The 20364-nt window shown below is 46.1% G+C and overlaps 1 protein-coding gene across 1 annotated transcript in view; it reads left to right on the forward strand.

The window, feature by feature from the left end:
* The first annotated feature begins 9783 nt into the window (after positions 1-9783).
* Positions 9784-20364, forward strand: part of LOC142313133 (uncharacterized) — a 72649-nt gene continuing 62068 nt past the window's right edge. Inside the window, exons 1-6 of the mRNA XM_075352119.1 lie at positions 9784-9861; positions 9991-10170; positions 10252-10375; positions 10459-10565; positions 11903-11984; positions 13333-14356. Of these exons, the coding sequence (XP_075208234.1) occupies positions 9784-9861; positions 9991-10170; positions 10252-10375; positions 10459-10565; positions 11903-11984; positions 13333-14356 (1595 nt within the window). The remainder of the gene's footprint in view (positions 9862-9990; positions 10171-10251; positions 10376-10458; positions 10566-11902; positions 11985-13332; positions 14357-20364) is intronic.

A 20364-nucleotide genomic window follows, 5' to 3' on the forward strand; every position in this document is an offset into this window, starting at 1 on the left:
GTACCTGTGTCCGTGAGTAGGGAGCGGGTCCTGGCTGGCTACATCAGACATGTGTTCCCAGTGTGGGGCAATGGACGGTACCTGTGTCCGTGAGTAGGGAAAGGGTCCTGGCTAGCTACATCAGACGTGTTCCCAGTGTGGGGCAATGGACGGTACCTGTGTCCGTGAGTAGGGAGCGGGTCCTGGCTGGCTACATCAGACATGTGTTCCCAGTGTGGGGCAATGGACGGTACCTGTGTCCGTGAGTAGGGAGCGGGTCCTGGCTGGCTACATCAGACATGTGTTCCCAGTGTGGGGCAATGGACGGTACCTGTGTCCGTGAGTAGGGAAAGGGTCCTGGCTAGCTACATCAGACGTGTTCCCATGGTGAATGTTCTATACTGTAACACCAAACAGCACTGGTACAATTGTATAATTTACCTCACCTGTACAGACCATGTTACCCTGATGGACATGATATACTATATGGCCACACAGTACTGACCTCACCTTGGACATTCTGTTATATACATGCAGACTATATGTATAGTCTTTCCTGTCTAAAGACGTCATTACACAGTTCCTTCTGGTACGACTAGACCATTTGTTTTGACATCCCAGTGTGTCATATGCTTACGGACTATATGTATAGTTCTTTCCTGTATAAGACTACATTATACAGTTCCACTTGGTGCGACATGACCATTGGTTCTAATATTTAGTCTGAGATAGGACCTTTTTCAAGGACTATCAGGACTGAAACGTTGGGGACAGACTATTTTATGTTTCAATAAAACAACGTTTAGCACCATCCAAAGTCTTTTTCTCAATTCTTCGTGGTGTGCCGGAGCTTTTTTGTGATTTGCAGGTCTTGTAAGGTGACTAGCAGCAATTCCATCTTTAGGCCCTGTGCGCACGCTGCGTTTTTTGCCACGTTTTTGGGTGATTTGTTGCCCAAAACTGCATGCATTGCCTTCCCCAGCAAAGTCTATGAGAATTCAGACAGGCTGTGCACACGATGCTTCTTTGTTCCTTGCAGTTTTTGTGGAAGAAAAAAGCAGCAGCATGTCACTTCTTTCTGTGTTTCGGAGGACTGGCAGATCAATCCCCGCTGACTCCAGGTCAGTGAGGGATTGATCCCCGGTGTCTGGTCAGATGCTGGTCCCCATATAAAGTCTATGGGGACCAGAATCCAGCACAAAGGGGAGGAGCAAGCACTTCATACTCACCGATCACCGGCGCGGCTGTCACACTGCTCCTGCGGCCTCTTTCTTCTTCCTGGGCCGCTCATTAGGCTCATACATATTCACGGCTTCCCCCGCTCACCGGTGGCTGTGATTGGTTGCAGTCAGACGTGCCCCGACGCTGAATGACAGCTATCTGACTGCAACCAATCAGACGCCGGTGGGTCTATATTGTACAGTAAAATAAATAACAGCGTGCAATCCCCTCAATTTTGATTCTTAGACTGGGAGGCCTATGGTTATTAGGCTGCCCCCCAGTCTAAAAATATCAGCCTGCAGCCTCCCGGATCGCTGCATCCATTAGATGTGACAATCACAGCACTTTACCTGGATCATCTTGATTGCCCTGGTGTGATGACAATCGGGGTAATAAGAAGTTAATAGCAGCCCATAGCTGCCACTAAGTCCTAGATTAGTGATGGCAGCGTCTATGAGACCCCATAGAAGAGAGGAAATCCAGCAACAGCTTAATTAAAAAAAACTTTATTAAAGACAGTGAAAAAGCATGATTGTGAAAAAAAGTACACCCTGTCCATCACCGCGTTTCACACAGATGACTGTTCTTAATCATGACAATATCAAAGTGAATGCGGCCACTTATAAAACCCACCAACCTCTGAGGGGAACACACACCGTCACTGAATTATCAAATCACCAAGACACCAGCAAATGACAACTTACACTGATAGAAGATTACAAGAAGCATCAATACAAACATTAATATAAGTACACCCCATATAATAGACAGCACAGCGAATATATAAGTACACCCCATATAATACACAGTACAGAGAATATATAAGTACACCCCATATAATACACAGTACAGAGAATATATAAGTACACCCCATATAATACACAGCACAGAGAATATATAAGTACACCCCATATAATACACAGCACAGAGAATATATAAGTACACCCCATATAATACACAGCACAGAGAATATATAAGTACACCCCATATAATACACAGCACAGAGAATATATAAGTACACCCCATATAATACACAGCACAGAGAATATATAAGTACACCCCATATAATACACAGCACAGAGAATGTATACACAGAGATATCCTCTTATGTCACTTGTGGGATTCTCTCCAATAGATGAAACCTTCATATTCAGTGGATGAGGAAGAATTCTCTGTGGAGCCGATATTGCCCCGAACTCTATAAAGAAAAATGACCAATAATTAGTAATAATAATAATAATAATAATAATAATAATAATAATAATAATAATAATAATGCCACAAATTCCCATAAACTGTGTATAATGAATGCGCTGATAATCACCTGCTAATAAACCCATCAGTATCAGTCACAGATCATTGTGGAATTCAGCCCTTTGTGATCTCTGGCTCCAGCTTTAATATCCAATGGGCTTCCCTTATATACAGTGACCGCTCCAATCCCCTCCTCCTGGATCTATCCCCCCGCTCCATGCCTTTAACGGGAAAATAGGAAACGGACCCCGGGTGCTGCTCTGCGACCTCCCACAGACAGAGCATCGCAATCTCTCCCCCTCCCCATAAACAGACCATCACACACGCCCTCCCCCCCAGGCAGAGCATCGCACCCTCTCTCTCCCCCCAGGCAGAGCATTGCACCCTCTCTCTCTCTCTCTCCCTTCCTACAGGCAGAGCATCGCACCCTCTCTCTCCCCCCCAGGCAGAGCATCGCACCCTCTCTCCCCCCCCCTCCGGCAGAGCATCGCACCCTCTCTCCCCCCCCTCCGGCAGAGCATCGCACCCTCTCTCCCCCACCTCCGGCAGAGCATCGCACCCTCTCTCCCCCCCCCTCCGGCAGAGCATCGCACCCTCTCTCCCCCCCCCTCCGGCAGAGCATCGCACCCTCTCTCCCCCCCCCTCCGGCAGAGCATCGCACCCTCTCTCCCCCCCCCCAGGCAGAGCATCGCACCCTCTCTCTCCCCCCCAGGCAGAGCATTGCTCTCTCTCTCCCCCCACGGTCAGAGCATCACACCCCCCCACAGACAGAGCATCGCACCTGCTGCTGCACACTATTGCACCCAGAGACGGTGACCTACAATCCCTTTTAATTTCTCCTGAAGCTCATACATGATAAGCTCCATCAGATATTACCTCCTGTTATATCACAAACCTCGGGGTAGAAAAACAGCAGCAACAGGGAAGATGGGAAACATCCTGCTGCTTGTACGGCAAACTGTGCACTGACTGCCGGGAACTACAGGCTCCTCCCACACAAGAGGCCGGTCACATGGGCGTGACGTCAGCAGAGGTCCTTCTGGCCACTGGGGTCTAGACTCTACCCTACACTGAGAGGCTGACCATGTGACCCCTGACTCCTCCCCTCCATGTGACATCATCACAGGTCCTGTAAGCACAGAGCAGCCATATATCCAGTGTGCGGCTCTGCAGGTGGAGGTAGGTGCAGGGTATTATATATCTAGTGTGCGGCTCTGCAGGTGGAGGTAGGTGCAGGGTATTATATATCTAGTGTGCGGCTCTGCAGGTGGAGGTAGGTGCAGGGTATTATATATCTAGTGTGCGGCTCTGCAGGTGGAGGTAGGTGCAGGGTATTATATATCTAGTGTGTGGCTCTGCAGGTGGAGGTAGGTGCAGGGTATTATATATCTAGTGTGTGGCTCTGCAGGTGGAGGTAGGTGCAGGGTATTATATATCTAGTGTGCGGCTCTGCAGGTGGAGGTAGGTGCAGGGTATTATATATCTAGTGTGCGGCTCTGCAGGTGGAGGTAGGTGCAGGGTATTATATATCTAGTGTGCGGCTCTGCAGGTGGAGGTAGGTGCAGGGTATTATATATCTAGTGTGCGGCTCTGCAGGTGGAGGTAGGTGCAGGGTATTATATATCTAGTGTGCGGCTCTGCAGGAGGAGGTAGGTGCAGGGTATTATATATCTAGTGTGCGGCTCTGCAGGTGGAGGTAGGTGCAGGGTATTATATATCTAGTGTGCGGCTCTGCAGGTGGAGGTAGGTGCAGGGTATTATATATCTAGTGTGCGGCTCTGCAGGTGGAGGTAGGTGCAGGGTATTATATATCTAGTGTGCGGCTCTGCAGGTGGAGGTAGGTGCAGGGTATTATATATCTAGTGTGCGGCTCTGCAGGTGGAGGTAGGTGCAGGGTATTATATATCTAGTGTGCGGCTCTGCAGGTGGAGGTAGGTGCAGGGTATTATATATCTAGTGTGCGGCTCTGCAGCTGGAGGTAGGTGCAGGGTATTATATATCTAGTGTGCGGCTCTGCAGGTGGAGGTAGGTGCAGGGTATTATATATCTAGTGTGCGGCTCTGCAGGAGGAGGTAGGTGCAGGGTATTATATATCTAGTGTGCGGCTCTGCAGGTGGAGGTAGGTGCAGGTTATTATATATCTGTGTGCGGCTCTGCAGGTGGAGGTAGGTGCAGGGTATTATATATCTAGTGTGCGGCTCTGCAGGAGGAGGTAGGTGCAGGGTATTATATATCTAGTGTGCGGCTCTGCAGGTGGAGGTAGGTGCAGGTTATTATATATCTGTGTGCGGCTCTGCAGGTGGAGGTAGGTGCAGGGTATTATATATCTAGTGTGCGGCTCTGCAGGAGGAGGTAGGTGCAGGGTATTATATATCTAGTGTGCGGCTCTGCAGGAGGAGGTAGGTGCAGGTTATTATATATCTGTGTGCGGCTCTGCAGGAGGAGGTAGGTGCAGGGTATTATATATCTAGTGTGCGGCTCTGCAGGTGGAGGTAGGTGCAGGGTATTATATATCTAGTGTGCGGCTCTGCAGGTGGAGGTAGGTGCAGGTTATTATATATCTAGTGTGCGGCTCTGCAGGTGGAGGTAGGTGCAGGGTATTATATATCTAGTGTGCGGCTCTGCAGGTGGAGGTAGGTGCAGGGTATTATATATCTGTGTGCGGCTCTGCAGGTGGAGGTAGGTGCAGGGTATTATATATCTAGTGTGCGGCTCTGCAGGTGGAGGTAGGTGCAGGGTATTATATATCTAGTGTGCGGCTCTGCAGGTGGAGGTAGGTGCAGGGTATTATATATCTAGTGTGCGGCTCTGCAGGTGGAGGTAGGTGCAGGGTATTATATATCTAGTGTGCGGCTCTGCAGGTGGAGGTAGGTGCAGGGTATTATATATCTAGTGTGCGGCTCTGCAGGTGGAGGTAGGTGCAGGGTATTATATATCTAGTGTGCGGCTCTGCAGGTGGAGGTAGGTGCAGGGTATTATATATCTAGTGTGCGGCTCTGCAGGTGGAGGTAGGTGCAGGGTATTATATATCTAGTGTGCGGCTCTGCAGGTGGAGGTAGGTGCAGGGTATTATATATCTAGTGTGCGGCTCTGCAGGTGGAGGTAGGTGCAGGGTATTATATATCTAGTGTGCGGCTCTGCAGGTGGAGGTAGGTGCAGGGTATTATATATCTAGTGTGCGGCTCTGCAGGTGGAGGTAGGTGCAGGGTATTATATATCTAGTGTGCGGCTCTGCAGGTGGAGGTAGGTGCAGGGTATTATATATCTAGTGTGCGGCTCTGCAGGTGGAGGTAGGTGCAGGGTATTATATATCTAGTGTGCGGCTCTGCAGGTGGAGGTAGGTGCAGGGTATTATATATCTAGTGTGCGGCTCTGCAGGTGGAGGTAGGTGCAGGGTATTATATATCTAGTGTGCGGCTCTGCAGGTGGAGGTAGGTGCAGGGTATTATATATCTAGTGTGCGGCTCTGCAGGTGGAGGTAGGTGCAGGGTATTATATATCTAGTGTGCGGCTCTGCAGGTGGAGGTAGGTGCAGGGTATTATATATCTAGTGTGCGGCTCTGCAGGAGGAGGTAGGTGCAGGGTATTATATATCTAGTGTGCGGCTCTGCAGGTGGAGGTAGGTGCAGGGTATTATATATCTAGTGTGCGGCTCTGCAGGAGGAGGTAGGTGCAGGGTATTATATATCTAGTGTGCGGCTCTGCAGGTGGAGGTAGGTGCAGGGTATTATATATCTAGTGTGCGGCTCTGCAGGTGGAGGTAGGTGCAGGGTATTATATATCTGTGTGCGGCTCTGCAGGAGGAGGTAGGTGCAGGGTATTATATATCTAGTGTGCGGCTCTGCAGGTGGAGGTAGGTGCAGGGTATTATATATCTAGTGTGCGGCTCTGCAGGTGGAGGTAGGTGCAGGGTATTATATATCTAGTGTGCGGCTCTGCAGGTGGAGGTAGGTGCAGGGTATTATATATCTAGTGTGCGGCTCTGCAGGTGGAGGTAGGTGCAGGGTATTATATATCTAGTGTGCGGCTCTGCAGGTGGAGGTAGGTGCAGGGTATTATATATCTAGTGTGCGGCTCTGCAGGTGGAGGTAGGTGCAGGGTATTATATATCTAGTGTGCGGCTCTGCAGGTGGAGGTAGGTGCAGGGTATTATATATCTAGTGTGCGGCTCTGCAGGAGGAGGTAGGTGCAGGGTATTATATATCTAGTGTGCGGCTCTGCAGGTGGAGGTAGGTGCAGGGTATTATATATCTAGTGTGCGGCTCTGCAGGTGGAGGTAGGTGCAGGGTATTATATATCTAGTGTGCGGCTCTGCAGGTGGAGGTAGGTGCAGGGTATTATATATCTAGTGTGCGGCTCTGCAGGTGGAGGTAGGTGCAGGGTATTATATATCTAGTGTGCGGCTCTGCAGGTGGAGGTAGGTGCAGGTTATTATATATCTAGTGTGCGGCTCTGCAGGTGGAGGTAGGTGCAGGGTATTATATATCTAGTGCGCGGCTCTGCAGGTGGAGGTAGGTGCAGGGTATTATATATCTAGTGTGCGGCTCTGCAGGTGGAGGTAGGTGCAGGGTATTATATATCTAGTGTGCGGCTCTGCAGGTGGAGGTAGGTGCAGGGTATTATATATCTAGTGTGCGGCTCTGCAGGTGGAGGTAGGTGCAGGGTATTATATATCTAGTGTGCGGCTCTGCAGGTGGAGGTAGGTGCAGGGTATTATATATCTAGTGTGCGGCTCTGCAGGAGGAGGTAGGTGCAGGGTATTATATATCTAGTGTGCGGCTCTGCAGGTGGAGGTAGGTGCAGGGTATTATATATCTGTGTGCGGCTCTGCAGGTGGAGGTAGGTGCAGGGTATTATATATCTAGTGTGCGGCTCTGCAGGTGGAGGTAGGTGCAGGGTATTATATATCTGTGTGCGGCTCTGCAGGTGGAGGTAGGTGCAGGGTATTATATATCTAGTGTGCGGCTCTGCAGGTGGAGGTAGGTGCAGGGTATTATATATCTAGTGTGCGGCTCTGCAGGTGGAGGTAGGTGCAGGGTATTATATATCTAGTGTGCGGCTCTGCAGGTGGAGGTAGGTGCAGGGTATTATATATCTAGTGTGCGGCTCTGCAGGTGGAGGTAGGTGCAGGGTATTATATATCTAGTGTGCGGCTCTGCAGGTGGAGGTAGGTGCAGGTTATTATATATCTAGTGTGCGGCTCTGCAGGTGGAGGTGGGTGCAGGGTATTATATATCTGTGTGCGGCTCTGCAGGTGGAGGTAGGTGCAGGGTATTATATATCTGTGTGCGGCTCTGCAGGTGGAGGTAGGTGCAGGGTATTATATATCTAGTGTGCGGCTCTGCAGGTGGAGGTAGGTGCAGGGTATTATATATCTAGTGTGCGGCTCTGCAGGTGGAGGTAGGTGCAGGTTATTATATATCTAGTGTGCGGCTCTGCAGGTGGAGGTGGGTGCAGGGTATTATATATCTGTGTGCGGCTCTGCAGGTGGAGGTAGGTGCAGGTTATTATATATCTAGTGTGCGGCTCTGCAGGTGGAGGTAGGTGCAGGGTATTATATATCTGTGTGCGGCTCTGCAGGTGGAGGTAGGTGCAGGGTATTATATATCTAGTGTGCGGCTTTGCAGGTGGAGGTAGGTGCAGGGTATTATATATCTAGTGTGCGGCTCTGCAGGTGGAGGTAGGTGCAGGGTATTATATATCTGTGTGCGGCTCTGCAGGTGGAGGTAGGTGCAGGGTATTATATATCTGTGTGCGGCTCTGCAGGTGGAGGTAGGTGCAGGGTATTATATATCTGTGTGCGGCTCTGCAGGTGGAGGTAGGTGCAGGGTATTATATATCTAGTGTGCGGCTCTGCAGGTGGAGGTAGGTGCAGGGTATTATATATCTAGTGTGCGGCTCTGCAGGTGGAGGTAGGTGCAGGGTATTATATATCTAGTGTGCGGCTCTGCAGGTGGAGGTAGGTGCAGGGTATTATATATCTAGTGTGCGGCTCTGCAGGTGGAGGTAGGTGCAGGGTATTATATATCTAGTGTGCGGCTCTGCAGGTGGAGGTAGGTGCAGGGTATTATATATCTAGTGTGCGGCTCTGCAGGTGGAGGTAGGTGCAGGGTATTATATATCTAGTGTGCGGCTCTGCAGGTGGAGGTAGGTGCAGGGTATTATATATCTAGTGTGCGGCTCTGCAGGTGGAGGTAGGTGCAGGGTATTATATATCTAGTGTGCGGCTCTGCAGGTGGAGGTAGGTGCAGGGTATTATATATTTAGTGTGCGGCTCTGCAGGTGGAGGTAGGTGCAGGGTATTATATATCTAGTGTGCGGCTCTGCAGGTGGAGGTAGGTGCAGGGTATTATATATCTAGTGTGCGGCTCTGCAGGTGGAGGTAGGTGCAGGGTATTATATATCTAGTGTGCGGCTCTGCAGGTGGAGGTAGGTGCAGGGTATTATATATCTAGTGTGCGGCTCTGCAGGTGGAGGTAGGTGCAGGGTATTATATATCTAGTGTGCGGCTCTGCAGGTGGAGGTAGGTGCAGGGTATTATATATCTAGTGTGCGGCTCTGCAGGTGGAGGTAGGTGCAGGGTATTATATATCTAGTGTGCGGCTCTGCAGGAGGAGGTAGGTGCAGGGTATTATATATCTAGTGTGCGGCTCTGCAGGAGGAGGTAGGTGCAGGGTATTATATATCTAGTGTGCGGCTCTGCAGGTGGAGGTAGGTGCAGGGTATTATATATCTAGTGTGCGGCTCTGCAGGTGGAGGTAGGTGCAGGGTATTATATATCTAGTGTGCGGCTCTGCAGGTGGAGGTAGGTGCAGGGTATTATATATCTAGTGTGCGGCTCTGCAGGTGGAGGTGTGTGGAGATTCCCCATTACTGGGGCAGGCGGCATTAACCACTTCAGCTCTGACACTTTCTTGGTGTTTTTCTCTCTCTGATTTCTATGAATCGTGAGGTTTTTGTTCCTTTTCATAGATACAAACGCCCCAACTATGAGAGGCCGGAAGTGAAGAAACCTGTCTGCTCTCGGTCCTCGGCTCCTTTCTGCCCTCGGCCCCTTTCTACCCTCGGTCCCCGGCCCCTTTCTGCCCTCGGTCCCCGGCTCCTTTCTGCCCTTGGTCCTCGGTCTCTTTCTGCCCCCACACAGTATAATGTTCCCCCAGAATGTTCTCATTATATGTTTCCCCTTATTCTCTCCAGTAATTGTATTATTACAGCAGATTCTTTATGATGTTACATCGTCATCTTCTCCCCATTCAGGTCCCTACAATATCGGATCCTCTCAGTGGAGATCTTCTATATAAGAGAATTCTCCTGACTGACCCATCAAGGATGGATATGGACAGGGACAAGATGGCGGAGAGGATATTACACCTCACCCTAGAGATCCTCTTCCGGCTTACTGGAGAGGTGAGAGATTCTGATGACGTCACATTACATCATTCTTATCTATGGGAATAACAGATGGACAGAACTGGAGAGGTGAGGACTCTGGAAATGTCTGGAGTGAGATTTATTACTATGTCTCTCCATAACCAGGATTACACAGTAGTGAAGAAGACCTCTAGTGAGCGCTGTCAGGCCCCTGTGTCTGAGGGATGGGGAAGACCCCTGAGCCCAATCACAGAGCCTCCACCTCACCCCCCGATACATGAGGACATCAATGACCAGAAGATCCTAGAACTCACCTACAAGATGATTGAGCTGCTGACTGGAGAGGTGACACTGCTGGGAATGCTGGGACATTATACAGTAACGCTATGAAGGGATCGGGGGTGACGGTATCATTGTATGTGTCAGGTTCCTATAAGGTGTCAGGACGTCACCGTCTATTTCTCCATGGAGGAGTGGGAGTATTTAGAAGGACACAAAGATCTGTACAAGGACGTCATGATGGAGGTTCCCCAGCCCCTCACATCACCAGGTAATAGACAGGACTAAATACACACGGCCTATAACTATCTGTATGTAAGGAATGAATTCAGTCCGTGTATGTGTTTCCTCCAGCTCTATCCAGTAAGAAGACAACACCAGAGAGATGTCCCCGTCCTCTTCTCCCACAGGACTGTAAACAAGAAGATCCTGATGTTCCTCAGGATGTGTTTCCTCCAGCTCTATCCAGTAAGAAATATCTACTCATGTACTTTTTGCACTAATTTTGTGTTTACATTTTTAGACTTTCTGCTCTGTTTTTTCAGCTGTATTTTCTTTGCTTCTGCTTCTTCTGCTGTTTGTTTCTAGTGCCTTCTCTATGTTATGAAGGCAACCCAAAGACCTGCAGAGGGTTCATGAATACCCTGTTTCCCTGAAAAGACGACCTACCCAGAAAATAAGACCTAGCATGAATTTATGGGAAATTTGGAGAATGCTTGAAATAAAAGCCCTACTCCAAAAATAAGCCCTAGTTACAGTCAGGGCCAGTGTTGGGAGGAGTCAAACTGCACAATTTCTCAGGAACTCCATTCTCTTAGGGTCCCCATCAGTTGTATTCTAAGGTTGATTGTTTAAGGACCTTTGACTTCAAAGTCATGTGACATGATGTAACCAAAGGTCTCTTAATTGCAGGAGTCTAAACTGAACAGGACACAGGCTGGCATGCAGCACTGGTATTACTGGAAAGGGAGAGCAAACTGGGCAATTTCACAGGGCCCTCATTTTTCTAGGGGTTCAGTATATACCGATTTATAGGACTGCTTAAGGACCTTTTTGACATCATGTCATGTGACCAAATGTCGCTTAATTGCAGGAGCCTAAAGCTGAAGAGGAGATAAGCTGGTGTTTGTGTGTGTGTGTGTGTGTGTGTGTTCATGCCAATTTTAACCAGGTTTGCCAAAATGGGCAGTTACATCTACAAACTGAAATGCTAAAGTTTTCAACTACTAAAGAAGATGTAATAAAATTATTACTTTAGAGATGTGAACTGCTGGCAAACTACCCAGGAAGGAAAAGAGACGCCTACAGAAGGAGATTTGACACCTAGACCCTGATTCATTAAAGCAATTATGACAGAACTCTGGCAAAAAACACTTCAAACGTTGTCAAAAAATTTTGCGCAACACAATTGTGAAACATTGTGCAACTTTTGGAGGTTTCACGCCAATTTTAACTAGCTTTGCAAAAATGGGCAGAGCTTGGCCAGGAGAAGGCTGTGATGCCGCCGCTTCTCTAATTCATAACAAACTGCGGCGTTCCCTATGCCAGAAATCTCACTCCAGTATCTAACGTCATTTTTCAGTTTCCATCGCCGATCTTGATGAATTGGAGCCCTAATGTTTATCTGCACAGCCCGCAAGATTCTGCTACCTGCATTGGTTACAAAACCTAAGGATAGGCCATCAACGTTACAGTCCCGGACAAATCCCTGTTAAATATCAGGCATCTGTCTGTTAACTATTTTATGCTCATCTTTGAAAAGAAATCTCATTGAAATGTTACAATGACATTTTTGCAGGTTTTGCCAACTGTCATGGCGGCGTCAGGATCTGTTAAAATTATAGATTCTGTTCCTCTGCATGTTAACTGCTCTGATGCCTGTGAGCAGTGCAGTGAGATGCAGGCTTGGGCAGGATAGCAAGAATTATTCTCTGCTGCGCTGCTTGTTAATGTTTTTGATCACATGCTGTAGAGTAGAAAGTATTATTCACTCCCCTTCTGTATATGCTGGATGGACTATTTCATTAATGCCAGCTATAGTTTACCTATACTGGTTTGGTGAGGTATTGTGATCCCGACGTACGGAGGGTTGTTGTGCATTATTGCTGTGAGCTGTTATGGTGTTAACCCTTTTTGTCTTTTTGTTGCTATCTTCCTGCTCTTGCTTTTCTCCTCAGTCTCTTACTGTTTATTTCTGTGAGTTTGCAATGTGTCCCGTCTGTCTTAATCTGGGTTTCCATCATATTCCTGCCCCTTCCTTCCCCAGGGGATAACAGATTTCATCTGGTTCGGAGACTAGTAAGGATTGGGAGTCCAGCATCTCCATCTTCAGGGGTAATCCAGAGGTTAGGAATAGCTTAGGGTCCCCTAGTGTGAGAGACAGTATAGGAGCATATTGTGAAAATCAATCAGATTATTTACCGTAGCAAATTCCAGAGAACTGGTGCTAGGAATGGGAGGTCCAAATTAACGAAGAAGTAACTCTTGCACGCTACAATTTATCTGATGATATGTCGTTGGGGTAACGGTTTTCGTGACGCACTTCCGTCTTCGTTAGCGACGTTGCGTGTGACACCTACGAGCGACTCCGAACGATATTAAAAATAGCGAAAATCGTTGACACGTCGTTCATTTTCAAAATACAAAATATTGTTCGTCGTTTTGAACACATCAGACATATTGCTACGTTTGACACCCTGCCAACAACAAACAACATCGTTAGTGCGTCCGTCATCAGCGACGCGGGCGTGTCATTACGAGCAATGCTCCACGCCTCCTCCGCTCTGATTGGTAGTACCAACTGCGCTCTGATTTGGCAGTAGAGGGTGAGGCAGTCACACACCAGGGTGCATGCTATGGACAATTATACGCCTCTGTCGTTGCCGGAATCGTTGGGAGGAATGCTGTGTGACTGTGTCCACACGATCGCCTTGGTCAAACAATATATCGCTTAACGATGTTGCGTCATTTGTGAGATGGGTACGTGTGACCGCTACAATACGACCTATGAGCGATCTCAGCAAATCGTAGCAACGATCTGGGTGTGTCACATCGCTAACGAGATCGCTAGCGATATTGTGTATAAAGTGGCCTTTAGATGTCGAAATTGGACAACAGATTAAGAATACATTTTTTCCTACTTTAATTTCTGATGTTCTGATTTAAAAAAAATAAATCTACTTTCAAGATAATATCATTAAAAAATAATAACATTGTGTTTATTTGTAGCAGGTAACAGTATTGGAAGTTCAGATGGAAATCTAATATCTTCAGAATTTAAAACAGAAGATCAAAGTATCACACATGATACCTATGAAGAGCATGCTGGTGTTGTCCCAGATATACCTCCAGTCCTTCCTCGGAAAGCTTTAACGTCTGATCTTTTCAAACAAGTCCAAAATTCCGATTTATCACAGAATTGTAAGCAAAATGAAAGTTACAGACAGTTACAGACAGTTTCATGTCAAGAATGTGGGAAATGTTATAGTCAGAAATCAGATCTTGTTAGGCATCAAAGATCTCACACAGGCGAGAAGCCATTTTCATGTTCAGAATGCGGGAAATGTTTTCATTGGAAATCAGAACTTGATGTGCATCAAAGATCTCACACAGGGGAGAAGCCCTTTTCATGTTCAGAATGTGGGAATTGTTTTAGTCAGAAATCAAATCTTGTTATGCATCAAAAAATTCATTCAGGGGAAAAGCCATTTTCATGTTCAGAGTGTGGAAAATGTTTTATTCGGAAATCAGATCTCGTTTGGCATCAAAGATCTCACACAGGCGAGAAGCCATTTTCATGTTCAGAATGCGGGAAATGTTTTAATTGGAAATCAGAACTTGATGTGCATCAAAGATCTCACACAGGGGAGAAGCTCTTTTCATGTTCAGAATGTGGGAAATGTTTTACTCGGAAATCAAATTTTGTTATGCATCAAAAAATTCATTCAGGGGAAAAGCCATTTTCATGTTCAGAGTGTGGGAAATGTTTTATTTCAAAATCAGAACTTGTTAAGCATCAAAAATCTCACACAGGGGAGAAGCCATTTTCATGTTCAGAGTGTGGGAAATGTTTCATTCGAAAATCAGAACTTGTTGTACATCAAAGATCTCACACAGGAGAGAGGCCATTTTCATGTTCAGAGTGTGGGAAATGTTTTATTCAGAAGTCACATCTTGTTAAACATCAAAGATCTCACACAGGGGAAAAGCCATTTTCATGTTCAGAATGTGGACAATGTTTTATTCAGAAATCATCTCTTGTTAGTCATCAAAGATCACATACAGGGAAGAAACCATTTTCATGCCTGGAATGTGGTAAATTTTTTACTAGGAAATCATCTCTTGTTGACCATGGAAAGTTTCACACAGGGAATAAACCATTTTTATGTTCTTAATGTGGAACATGTTATTCTCAGAAATCAGATCTCGTTAAACATCTGAAGAAGCCACACAAGGAAAGAACCTTTTTCATGTTGTAAATATCTGATTTGTTTAACTGGTAAAGCAACACTTGTTGACCATGAGAAAACCCACACAGTAGAGGAGCCATTCTTGCATTCTGAATTTGGCAAATATTTTCATCATTAATCAGGTCCTTTTGTCAGATGAGTCACATGGGAGAAGGTATCATGACGTACCGTGAGTCAAAGGGTTTTATACAAAAATCAATTAGTCAAGTAAGAATTAGTCAGGGAAAGCACCATTTTTTTTTAAATTTACTGTATTATTATGACCATAACACGCACCTAGGTTTTAGAGGAGGAAAATAGAAAATAAAATTGAAGCAAAAAATGTACTCATGACGCACTGTTATGGGAGAAATCTGCTGCTGACACTGTTATGGGGGTAAATTTCCCCCAATTCTGTACTAATATCCTCCTTACTGGGCCCCCTTCAGTTACATGTGTCGATCATCCTGGTTTATATGTCATTCTGCCTGGTATATATGTTCCCCATCTTTGTCCCATCCTGGTATAAATGGCTCGCAGTCTGGTATATATGGTCCTCATCCTGTGCTCATCCTGGTATATATGATCCCCATCCTGGTATGTATGTTACTCATCCTGCTATATATGGCAATTATCCTGGTATATATGATCCCCATCCTGGAACCATTCTGGAATATGTCTTTTATCCTCATATGTATAATCCCCATCTTGGTATTTACAGGTGAAAATGGGCCCCTTTACCTCTAGGGCTGCAGGTTGCACCGATCATATGTCTGATTCTGCTGTTATCCAGATATATATGTCCCTCATCACGCTAGAGACATAAAAATAATGGTTATACTCACCATCCCTCTGCTCCCCCAGTGTGCGGTGTTGTCTTTGATCCTGAAAATTCACTTTGAATTCAGTGTGTAAGCAGTGCATCGCATGACGTCACTGCCATGCACCTGAAGTTACACACGGACATCAGCTGCCGGAATATTCACTGCTCCCCACACCCGGGATTTTGGACTTGGGGAGCAGTGAATATTCATTCTCTAATAGCAGACACACGTAATCACTCAGCAGCAGCATTAAGTAGGTGGCTGGGTGATAATGTGTGCCCGCTATTAAAGAGAATGAATAGTTACTGCTCACCATGTCTATAATTCCACCCAGCCCTCAATGGCGGCTTCAGTGCCTAGAGGTAGACGGGATTATTGGATTGAGCAGCAGTGAATTTTCACTTTTGTTATTAGCGGGCACACTTTTAACCGCGGCACTGGTTCCTGCCTCCTGTGAACCACTACTACTCTTCGACCCCTCCAGCCAAATTCAGGAGCATTCAGACTGAGACAACAACCCCCCCTTCCTACACATTTTTTTTTTGGGGGGGGGTGAGGATGTGTCTCAAAGTCTGAAAAATACTCTAATTGGTTAACAAATAGTAAAAGTAAAAAAATACCATAGTCAAAATCACATCATAAAAGGGCACAAATTATTGTGAATGTGTCTAACCATTTCAGGCACCACCCTCTTTCACTAAACTTCTCTTATATTTCAGAATTAGAAATTTCAAAAGTCACAAAATGTTTGAACAACTAAGGTGTGTGTTGCACAAAATGTATGAATTTTACACAATACTTTCTTGCGCAATGTGTTTTGATGACTTTCCCTTTAAATAGTGCTTATCACAAATCTGTGGCTGCCTTTTTGTATTTACTAAAGCAGTAAAGAGCCACAGATTTTGTAAATATAATCCAGTACCAAAACTTTTGGAAGAGTCCCTAATGTCCCCCAAAAGGAACTTCCAGGTTGTGAGATCCCACAACCCTCAGTGATCACTCTCACAGTGACAGAGTGAGCTCTACGACCCCAGCGCTCCGGCATCCTTAAGCAGTTCAGTATAATCTTAAAAAAGTATGTGATAAAACGACTCCAAGCAACCTTCTTCGCGGATGATATCTTGCTTTTTCTCTCCGACCTACTAAATCAAATCCCGTTGATCTTAAATAGCTTATGCGCATTTGGGGAGTGTATTGCAAATATAAAAATGGCTTATTTTTGAGCACATACATTGTTATACTATAACATACATACTGTTGCTTTAGAAAGACAAAGTGTACATGGTTACAAAATCCTGTGTATACTTAAGAGTTTGTGTGTTTGTCTTGAATATACAGACAGACAATATACCATAGTAGCAGAATTCTTATGATTTAAGGCCCAGTCACACTAAACAACTTACCAGCGATCCCAACAACGATACAACCTGATAGGGATCGCTGGTAAGTTGCTAGGAGGTCGCTGGTGAGATGTCACACTAAGCGACGCTCCAGCGATCCCACCAGCAACCTGATCTGGCAGGGATCGCTGGAGCGTCGTGGAATCATGCTGCGCTTGGTAACTAAGGTAAATATCGGGTAACCAACCCGATATTTACCTTGGTTACCAGCGCACACCGCTTAGCGCTGGCTCCCTGCACACCTAAGACCATAGAAACTTTATATAGGGGAAAATCAAATTAGTAGGCCAAAGAACAAACCCCTTAAAATTACAATTTTATTGATGCCGTTTAAACAAACCCCAAACAAACAAAACACATATCTAGGACACACAATCCCAATTTCGCCAGTATGCAATAAGACCCTTCTGTATATTTGACAGGTCAAAAAATGGCGAAAAAACAGGGAGAGGACTCAAATGTCCCTATTGAACAAACGGTTAGTACTGTTCATTGAACAATCAAGTATTGTGTATGAGTACCAAACCCAATACTAAAAGTGCAACCAAGGTTTGGCCAATAGATCCCTATAGTGGCCCTACCTCACCGCGGAGGTTGGCACCCTAGACCTAACCGCTGTGGCGCCCACGCTCAACGAAGACTCACCCTGCTTTCCCTTCGCTGGTCTAATGTGCAGCTAATCTGGGAAAGGGGAGGTGAGGGGGGTTGCACTTATGGGAGACACTCAAAAAAGGGGGTCTCACACACACATACCAATGAAACAGTAAAGGTTCAGTAATTTATAATGTTTAAGATGGACCATATCAACAGAGTTGTTACTCTCCAAAAACCAGGCACATAATTAGTCATTAAGTGCTCAATAGTTCCACTTACATATGTTTGCAAATGCCCAAAAGGAATCTTATTAAACAGATAAATCCACAAAAGTGCATAATTGCCTTATCTATGTCTTTTGAAGTGCGTGAAAATATTTTATGAACACCTTCTGTGAACAAAAGGAATGGTAATTATTCTGCCGTTAAACCAGAGCAAATATTGCTCTAAGAGAAGTCTCCTAGAGACACAATAATAATAATAATAATAATAATAATCTTTATTTCTATAGCGCCAACATATTCCGTAGCGCTTTACAATTCAGGAGGATCATATACAAACAAGTAACAGTTATAGAAATACAATATTTAGAGGGGAAAAAAAAATACAACCCTGCTCGTGAGAGCTTACAATCTACAATGAGATGGGGGGAGAGGCAAGGTTCAAGTGCTTATTTACAATGACAATCCAACCATCTCACGGAAATGGGGCTGGATAATGGTTTCCTGGACCAGTGGGCCCGAGCCTTGAGATGCCTTTGGGTGCCATGGAGTTTGATGTGGAGCTATGTTGTGAGAGGTTGTAGAGGGACTATGTGAATCGAATCTGATTAGGGAGTGTGATAGGCCGCCCTAAAAAGATGCGTCTTTAGGGTGCGTCTGAAGCTGAGTAAGTTGTGATTTGTCCTAACTTCTTGGGGTAGAGCGTTCCAGAGGGTTGGTGCAGCTCGGAAGAAGTCTTGGATCCGGGAGTGGGAGGTTCGAATTAGTGTGGATGTTAGTCGAAAGTCGCTTGCAGAGCGTAGAGAACGGGTGGACTGATAGACAGAGAGGAGGGTGGAGATGTAGGGGGGGTGCTGCACTGTGGAGAGCTTTGTGGGTGAGAACAAGCAGTTTGAATTGGATCCTATGATATATGGGCAGCCAGTGCAATGACTGGCACAGAGCAGAGGCATCCGAGTAGCGGTTAGCCAGATAGGTGACCCGGGCTGCTGCATTAAGGATTGACTGTAGAGGAGAGAGTCTAGTTAGGGGGAGACACAATAGTCCCATAACAATCCTCCCCGAGAAAAACTATATATTGGGAGACGTAACACAGTATACGTTATTAGTCACAAGGTACGCACTTCACAGCAGGCAGAACAAATCATACACTTTCACAGAAGGCAGAATGAACTTCACAGAAGATGGTACATGCAGTGGAATATAATTTGGTTAATAAGGTCCAGGTAACCATAATAGAAATCTCAAAATGTAACCATAGTACTTAGCTTATTCTAGAAGTCCTATGAATGATGTAAATACACCAGGGTCCAGATTGACACCACAAAACATTTCCCAACGCGTTTCCCCCCGATCGAAAGTCACATCGGGGTTCATCAGGGGCTCCCTATTAGGGTGAGAGACACTGGCTACAGTCTGCCACGTGTGAAACTTGATCACCGTCACCGTAACCCGATGTGTACTGTGGCTAGGAGTGCAGGGAACAGGGAACCAGCACTGGCAGCGTGAGAGCGGGGACGCTAGTAACGAAGGTAAATATCGGGTAACCAAGGTAAGGGATTCTTGGTTACCCGATGTTTACCGTGGTTACCAGCGTCCGCAGAAGTCGGCTCCTGCTGCCTGCACACGTAGCAGAGTACACATCGGGTAATTAACCCGATGTGTACTCTGGCTAGGAGTGCAGGGAGGCAGCGCTAAGCGGTGTGCGCTGGTAACCAAGGTAAATATCGGGTTGGTTACCCGATATTTACCTTAGTTACCAAGCGCAGCATCGCTTCCACGCGGCGCTGCTGGCTGGGGGCTGGTCACTGGTTGCTGGTGAGCTCACCAGCAACCCGTGTAGCGACGCTCCAGCGATCCCTGCCAGGTCAGGTTGCTGGTGGGATCGCTGGAGCGTCGCAGTGTGAAATCTCACCAGCGACCTCCTAGCAACTTACCAGCGATCCCTATCAGGTTGGATCGTTGTTGGGATCGCTGGTAAGTTGTTTAGTGTGACTGGGCCTTAACTCTAAAGTTTGTCATTTTTGTGAAAACCTCTATTTAAGATCAGATGAGATATAGCACAGACAGAAGCTCGTGTTTCCTGCTCCGTGAGACGTCCGGGCAGTGATGTCCAGGAGTTCTCTGTCTATGTCATGCTTCTCTGACTTACAGACAGATGATGTTCAAAACTCCTTGGTGATGTAAGTCTATAACTGCACTTAACCTTTGTATGTTGATTATACAAAAGTGTACGCAATATCATACTTTTCCTTTAAGTTTGTATTTCACATTAACCTTTATAATAAAATTACTTATTTGCCTTCTTTAAAGCCGTATCTGAACCTTAGTGATAAAATATAACAAAACAGGGAGTACTCAGGTTTTAAAACCCAACACAACTAAGTGGGAGCAGCTCACAATCTGGCGCACCCACACCAGCACCAAGTCCATGTTTTTGAGGGCATCTCAATAGCCAAGTCATTCATAACCTACCTAGAAGTTAAAATCGGAAGGGTCCCCGAAACTTTGTATAGCCTAAACTTCCCATCCCTGCTAAACCGCATAGCAGAAGATCTAAAAAGATGGCAGGAGCTTCCATTAAACATAATAGGCAGAGTGCATCTGATTAAGATGATGTCTGTTTCCAAATTAATGTACCACATCCAAACTCTTCCCTCCTCTTAAAACATAAGGACGTCGCGTTTCTAAACAAAACATTCTCACATTTATTATCTGGAGAGGGAAACGGCTGCATATTGGCTTAAAGAAACTGATGGCTACTAAAGATAAT

This window comes from Anomaloglossus baeobatrachus, chromosome 5 (genome assembly GCF_048569485.1).
Source record: "Anomaloglossus baeobatrachus isolate aAnoBae1 chromosome 5, aAnoBae1.hap1, whole genome shotgun sequence".
Classification (NCBI taxonomy): Eukaryota; Metazoa; Chordata; class Amphibia; order Anura; family Aromobatidae; genus Anomaloglossus; species Anomaloglossus baeobatrachus.